Source organism: Vigna radiata, chromosome 6 (assembly GCF_000741045.1).
Source record: "Vigna radiata var. radiata cultivar VC1973A chromosome 6, Vradiata_ver6, whole genome shotgun sequence".
Lineage (NCBI taxonomy): Eukaryota > Viridiplantae > Streptophyta > Magnoliopsida > Fabales > Fabaceae > Vigna > Vigna radiata.
This window is the reverse complement of record NC_028356.1, coordinates 3,381,018-3,388,729: the sequence shown is the minus strand read 5'-3', so window position 1 is coordinate 3,388,729 and position 7,712 is coordinate 3,381,018. Positions and strand designations below refer to the sequence as shown.

At 34.5% G+C, this 7,712-nt stretch overlaps 1 protein-coding gene across 7 annotated transcripts; it reads right to left on the bottom strand.

The window, feature by feature from the left end:
- Window positions 1-2,551: 2,551 nt before the first annotated feature.
- Window positions 2,552-7,219, bottom strand: LOC106764780 (UBP1-associated protein 2B). 7 transcript variants are annotated; one of them, XR_002668129.1, is made up of 5 exons: window positions 5,602-7,219; window positions 4,710-4,772; window positions 3,570-3,722; window positions 2,929-2,984; window positions 2,552-2,851 (listed from the first exon to the last, which is right to left on the bottom strand). XR_002668129.1 is itself a non-coding variant. In XM_014649173.2 (2 exons), the coding sequence occupies exon 1, from the start codon at window positions 7,084-7,086 to the stop codon at window positions 5,602-5,604; it is 1,485 nt and encodes a 494-aa protein (XP_014504659.1). In that variant the 5' UTR covers window positions 7,087-7,219; the 3' UTR covers window positions 3,822-3,838. The 7 variants fall into 7 exon arrangements, 3 of the variants coding, with proteins under 3 accessions (XP_014504659.1, XP_014504658.1, XP_022637658.1); XR_002668128.1 differs by having other exon boundaries at window positions 2,556-2,984; XR_002668131.1 differs by lacking the exon at window positions 4,710-4,772 and having other exon boundaries at window positions 2,556-2,984.
- Between the last annotated feature and the right edge of the window lie 493 nt (window positions 7,220-7,712).

Genomic DNA, 7,712 nt, shown 5'->3' with positions numbered 1-7,712 from the left:
TTGAAATGGAATGCTCAAATCCAATACTTAGAAAAATGTTACACGAGATATTAAAAGATAAGAAATAATATTTCCCTCATGATATTATATATTTCAAAGAAATATATTTATATTACATAATATAACCATAAAATATAAAGATATTAATAAATAAATAAAAAAATCATAATAGATAAAGATAAGTACATGTATAAAAAGATTGAGAACTTAATTGACCTTATATAAATGAATCAAAAGTGAGTGAGTTTCTTAATTAGTATATTCGGTTATTTCTCTGTTTATTCTCAAAGTTCACATTCTCATATTATGATTCTTATTATGGGATTGGTGATGCCTCTTTTATTGGCATCATTTGTGTCTTATTATGTTTTAGTCTCCATATTGTATGATGTAACTGCATCTCGAACAGAGGTGGTGTTGAGTTGCATGGTAGGATTTCTTATTTGGTGTAATATATTGCTATCGTTCTTTTGTCGTTGTAGAGAAATGTTTACATCAATTGATGATAATGATGATGATGAAGAAGTTGGAAATAGTGAGACTCCCGAAACAAGAATGGAGCTTTCAGAAATCAAAGTTTGCGTTATCAATAAAGTCACGATAACCCTGCCTCCCAGTAAATGCTTTCGTGAGGATCAAAGGAAAGAATCTCAATCTGATTGTTGTATTTGTTTGGAAGAGTTTAAGAATGGAGACTTCGTTCAACCATTTGGAGTATGTGTTCATGTATTTCATTCCGTGTGCATTAATTCTTGGGTGAACAATGGAAACATTTCATGTCCACTTTGCCGTCAGAAATTGCCCATTTTTGCTTAATAAAGTCTCATGTTTTTGTTGTTTTTATAATTCTTAAAAATGTGAAATCACATAAGGACTCTAATGATTAGGATAAAAGACTTGTTAGTGTTAGACTTTCACAATAAAAAACCAAGAAAGTTAATGTAAAATTTACTAACATAGATTCTTATTTATTTATTTTTTTCATTTTGGTTTTATATATGAGAATAAATTTTATGTAATGAATCAGTGTGAATGAAGATAGAGTTTGACTTTTAAATTTTCATAAATGATTAAAATGACGAGAAGTATTATAAAAATTACAAAAAAAAATGAATACTTTGAAACCATGGAGATATAGACAGTTTTAGAAGTTGTTTTGACGAAAAGGTAAGAAATTATTAAAGGAAATTATATCATTAAAAAAAGAGAAAAGACAGATTATAGAATGTGAATCAATTGAAAATTTTCATACAATTTAACTGTATGTATTGAAAATTAACATTTTTTAACTAAACAATATAAAAACAATTAATTATATGTTTTTTAAATCATAATATATAAGATGCGTTTTACTTTTTAAGTTTTCTATGTATATTTTTTAAATCTCATATATATACATATAATGTCTTATTTAAAGTTCAGATCTTAAATTTATTATGTTAATATATTTTAATAAAAAAAATTGTTTGAAATTCAATTTGTGTGATTTCGAGTTCAAATACAACTAAGATGAACTAATGAATATCTAATATAATTAAATAAATTATTTACCTTAACACATTTTATGTGATATATGTTGTATTACTTAAATCATTACATTAATTTTGTAATTTTATTTGAACTTCATACGAAAACAAATACCAGTCTTCAAGTATTTCTACTCATAGCTGATAACAACCATTATGAAAACAACTAAATAAACTGGAAAAAAGAAAACGAAGGTATGTTATTAAGTACACATTACTTTCACATTATATAATAACGTAACAAATACATATTTTCAAAAAACTACACAAATTTAAAATTGGTATAATATTAAATTAAAATAGCATAAGCAAACTCGAACTCACAAAAGTGCCATTTGGTGTTTTTATTAATCTATAACAATTTACATCGTGAAAACACATAATAACTTTTTTTCATTTTACCTCTAATCATATTTTATATAATCTTATTTTCGCGAGCAATATTTCAAAAAGAAAAAAGGTTGGATGAATTTCTCCTCCACCTCCATCGGTTACATAGAATGTAAATTTTAACATAATTTTGTTTGTTTTTTTTTATTTAATCAATTTTTAAATTACGCTTAAATATATTAATTTAATCATCTACGATGTCTTATAATTTTTTTTTTCATTTTTCTTACCCTTTCACTATTTTCCCCTTAATCTAATCTATGTTAGTTTCCATTATCTTTTTCTTCATTTCCTTCTTTTTCCATTCCCTCTACCAAACTCAAACTCAGTTTTCGACAATACACATAAACACTCAAACTCAAAGTCAACTTATCTTGATCACAAAAGATTAATAATTTGATGTCTATTAAATACGACACAAGATTAAAAAGACATAAAAACTAAGTATAAGATAATTTACTCATAGTTTTCAGTAACAGCTACTACAAATTGTAACAGTTAGCACAAACATGCTCACCAGATAAAGTACTTCTCAAACCCTACCCAAAATTACTTTTATTCTGACCCAGTAGGGATTTTTCAAACTCTCACTCAGTAATATGAACATGTTATAACGATATTACCGCCGTGACCACTTGCAAATTTTAGCATATCGATATCGAAAGTTGAATTTAAACTGTTACACTTCAGTCAGTGACAAATTATACAAGTAAAAACACACAAACGAAAAGTGTTACGCAAATTGTTCATATACCAAATAGCTACAGAAGTGCGTGAAAAAATCTGCATATTTTGGTCGATCATCCAGGAGTTATGTATCTTTATACCTACTTTAGGAGAATGGTTAGACCAAATGTTGGACGAAACTTCAAATTTCCCAGTAAAACAAATGTTACACCTCGTCCAAGATCAACCACCCAAAATTTATCGGAGCTCTAACAAGATGTAACAACACATTAAGTATTTTGTTTTCAAAATATTATCACTAATCTTCTTGATTGCCATATAATACCTCCGGTTGTTTCAGTCAGATGTGCAGTTCTCGCTTGTGCCAATTGCCTTGTCAAGCTGTGTGATCAATATCAGTATGCTTTCATTATAACATCCAGAAAGTCAAGCATCATCCATAAAATTAGTTCTTTAGGAGAAAAATGTTTTCATTCTCGCGCAGATAAAAACATAAAGCAAATGTTACTCCAATGTAACCTTTGCCCAGTTTTGTTATTGCATTAGCGCTTAAGCAAATGTTACTTACTACAACATTTTCCAAATCTTCGAAAAACAACTCAAATTGGTGTTAAAGTTTATGAAATACTTCTCTTTTGCAACTTCACAAGATATTAACCTTCGCCAAAAACGAAAAAAAAAAACATTTTCAAAATTTATTTTTGCAAAACAATTTAAATTGGTGTTAAAATTTTATGAAATGCTTCCTTTTCGCAACTTCACAAGATATTATTAACCTTCGCCAAAGACGAAAAATATATCAAAGTGGGTCTTTTACCAAGAAGGCTGTACGTAAAAATAATTTGAAAATCCCAGGCGAAATCCAGAAGCCCAACTTGGAAATAAAAGCTTCCGTAAGTGAAAAAGAAGGAAGGTGTCCGAACTTAACTTTCCAAGGCAATCTATAGCAAAAAGAAAAGATCATACCCATGGATAACTGCAAAGATGATAACACCATCGCACCCATCTGATCTTCTCTGACATTCACTCCAAACCCCGGTACACTTGAATACAGTGAGAGCCAACCCACCCACCAAGTGTGGCCATTTCTTGCCAAAGAAGTGAATGGAAGGTTGCAAGCTCCATTAGTGGATGCAGATGACACAAGTTAGAAACAGATTCAAGCATTCGTTTGTGGCAAGGACCTATATGTCAGCAAGCCAACCCTCAAGCAAATAGTGTATGGTATGACAAGCCTAGATCAGTTGTCAAGATAAATTAAACAAAAAAAAAAAAAAAAATCCACTAGTAATAATAATAAAGTAGATGTAGAAAACAAACTACTGTACACCCAAAAAACTGAGGGCTTATTTCCAGAAGAAACGGGGTAAAAAGATGACGGAAGGCGAAGGACAACAGTTCACTTAAGCTGTTCAATCCTTCATTGAGGAAGGGGGAAAGAACAATGGTTTTCACAATCAAGATCTTTGAATATAGAAAATTGCATACAGGGGACAAGTCGTGGGGGAAGAATGTTCAAAAGACAATCCATGAAAAAATCAACACCTTGTTTAATGTTATTCTCATCATATTTTGTTCACTTTCAAGCCCTTGAAAATCCTATGAAAAAAATAGTTTGGGGAAAGAATCCAGAAGAAACAAATGATATTCAAAATGATACACAAGAATTAATAAGCAACTCAATCATAACAATATAACCATTAAAAATGACAACGTAAGTTTCATCAAATCCCATAGTATATTTCCCTTTTAAGGATAGGAACTTTATATTTCTTAAAAAGAATGCAGAGGGTCCACAAATCAAGGCTGAATGCCACAAGACAATTAAAACAAGTTAGTTGTACTCGTGACAGTTATGCTTCCCAAAGGTAAATAAAAAAAGGTCCACAACACACTTGAAAATTATTATAACAGTTTTCTCTGCCCCAAAATTCACGGTTCCTCAATACTCCAATAAAGGAATCTGAGGTATAATAAGATTTGAAAAACATGTCAGGGGGAAACCTACTAAGATAAGAAGTAAAAAAATACAGGTTTCAGAATCTGATTCTTTAGTAATCAAATAGTAACTAAAATTACAAATTAAAAGATGCATTTGAATAGTGCCTGGTACTTCAGAAGAATCAGCGGAGTCCAAAACTAAATGATTGATGCATCTTATGAGGGTATCTGCACATTGAATACAATGAGTAAAAAAACTAAATCCAAACTCAATATCTCTACAGGAAACTGAACAAAAATGAAATAATAAAAAGCCATACCTCTTGTACTGCAAAACTGGTTTTTCAAGAGTTATATTTTATTAAAATTCAAAAAAGTTGCTACCAAAGTCATTGTTTTTACAATAAAAAACAAAATGGGCAGAGCAGACAATAGAAGAGTTATATGCAAACCCCGATAAAGTTCACTCAAAGAAGATGAATAGATCAAGAAATACATACATACATACATACATACATATATATATATGGAGCTCAGAATAAATAAACAGTTATGAATTAGAATTTTCATGTTCATTTTCCATTACAACATAAAACATAATTAGTCAATAATGACAATTAATTCAGAACAGTTCAACACGAGCAAGTATGCAGTCCCAATATATAAAACAGCAAAGCATGAGCATTCATCATGTTTAAGTGTTACGATATTTGAAACAATAAAAAACACATGTCAAAAGTAGTTCGTCAACCAAGATATTGACAGGAGCATAACTGCAAAACAAAATATATAGAAAACGTAAATTATTCACGTGCAATGCATCCAAATAAAACTGGCATAACACGTGATCTCACTTACGAGAGAAGGAAGCCTGATTGAATCAGGCTAATTTCATGTCATCCTGAATATGAGTTAACTAATCTCAATACCGCCAAATCGTTCATTTCCTAATTTCTAACAAGGAGCCTTCAAATTTAACAACAGGCATGCTATCCTATAAACCATGTCACCCATTTGGCAGCAAAAGCATTATCAAGAAGCAAAGGGATGCACTCACCTAATGACCCATGTAAGGAGCGCCAGCACCAGGGTGGGGTCTGACAGCACTGCTCTGACCCATTTGAGGATTCTGGTATCCCTGTTGCATTGCTGGCTGGTTCCCATATCCCATAGCAGGCTGATTCCCATACGGGGCAGGTGGCCCTGCCTGGTTAACGGGGGCACCACCAAGCCCTCCAAGCAGATTTCCAAGACCCAATCCAGCTCCCTGGTTAGTGAGCAAAGCCGTTAGCGCCTGTCCAAGAGCAGGATTCAACCCTTGAGCCGGCACGCCCGGGTTGAAACCCCCCACAGCAGATGCCGAGGGGGCCATCAAATGACCACTGCCATGGGACGGACCACCTCCCCCAGAGGAATACTTGTTCTTTTCCTTTCTCTGATAATGAGGCTGATGATGGTGATGGTGATGATGATGGGAATGCTGCTGATGGTGATACTGATGATACCCTTTGTTCCCCTTGGGACCATCAACAGCCTTCTGACAATACAAAGTATGGCCTTCAAAGTTCTTGTGAGGTTCTTCCAAAGCCTTTTTAGCACTCTCCACAGACTTATAAACAAACAGAGCAAAACCCTTAGGTTTCCCAGTGTTCTTGTCGAGCCCAAGAGGACCATCCTCAACCTCCCCAAATTGCTTGAAGAATTCAAGCAGTTTTTGGGGATCAATCTCAGCACTCACGTTGCTCACAAATATCTTCCTCTGCGTATACTCAGAAACCGGATTGGCGTTCGGCGGGGGCGCCGGAACAGGGCCAGCAGAGGCCAGCTGACAAGAAGTGGTACGGTTACCAATTTTCTTCTGGGGATTTTTCAGCGCCTTGCGAGCATCATCCCTGTGCTTGAAAAGGATGAAAGCGTAACCCTTCGATTTGCCAGAGACTTTGTCGGTGACGGCCTTGCAGTCCTCGATCTCACCGTATTTCCCAAACACGGAAGTTAGGGTTTCGGCAGTGGCGTCCCAGCCGAGGCCGTGGACGAAGATCTTCCGGTGTGCGGGATCCACATCGGCGAGCTGGCGAACGCTCTCGACGAATTCAGGGAACCTCTCCACGGCCTGCTTCACAAGAGCATGCAGCTGCTCCTTCGTGAATGGTTCAAGAAGTTTCTCCACGGGCTCGTCTTCGAGACTGAGATCCTCATCTTCCTCTTCGTTGTTCTCTTCTTCGCCAGCACCGTTTGCTTCGGCGTGGTTCGCAGCTTCCAGAGCTTCCGGCTCGTGTTGCTCTTCTAGGGTTTCTGGCTCCTGCTCCTGTTGCTCCTCTGATTCCTCTTCCTCTTCTTCACCTTCGGCGATTTGCTGTTCTTGCTGCTGTTCCTCTGTTGGTTCGTCGACGGCCATAGTGTTGGGGTCTTCCAAGGTTGGTTCGGGATTGGGTTGCTCTTGCTGGTCGAGTTGTTCTTCTGATTCTTGGTCTTGTTGCTGTGGCTCGATGGGTTTGGCGGGCTCAGGGTCTGAGGATCGAAGCTTTCGTTTCTTGGCCATGGCGGTGGAAGAGGTAGGGTTAGGGTTTGGGAAATTGGGATTTGATGTGTATTTTATTTTTTGTTGTTTTGTCTGAAGAAAGAATTCTGCGGAGCGATTGCGCCCTCAGTTGGATGTAGAGTAATCTCTTTCACTGCCACTGCCCGAATATATTTAAATATCACTTCATGGGCCGGGCCGGGCCGGATCTATTCTCGTCCCAATTCATCAATTCTCTGTACACAATCTAAGCTAAATCAATTCAATCAAAATTTAATGTTCTGCGAAAATATACAATTAAAATATATATATATATATATATATATATATATATATATATATATGCTTGATCATTTACTCCAAAATGAAAACAGTATATTTTTATTGTGACTGAGTTACATTACGTCAACTTAAAATATTGGTTAATTTAGTTTGGTTTGAAATTGAATCTAATTGGACTAAAAATTCAAATCAATTTAATTAGTTTGATTGGGCAAATATAAAGAACGACACTTTTCTTCGAATAACGAAACATGATAAAAATGTTATAAAATTAAGTTAATTCGATAATTTCATCAATGCGATAAGATGAGTTTTCTATTTATTTCATTTAATTTCTTTCTTTCTTATATTACATGCTTATTTAA

What these genes read in the sequence shown, in the direction of transcription:
- LOC106764780 (XM_014649173.2), bottom strand. Translation starts at nt 7,086, where the DNA reads ATGGCCAAGAAACGAAAGCTTCGATCCTCAGACCCTGAGCCCGCCAAA.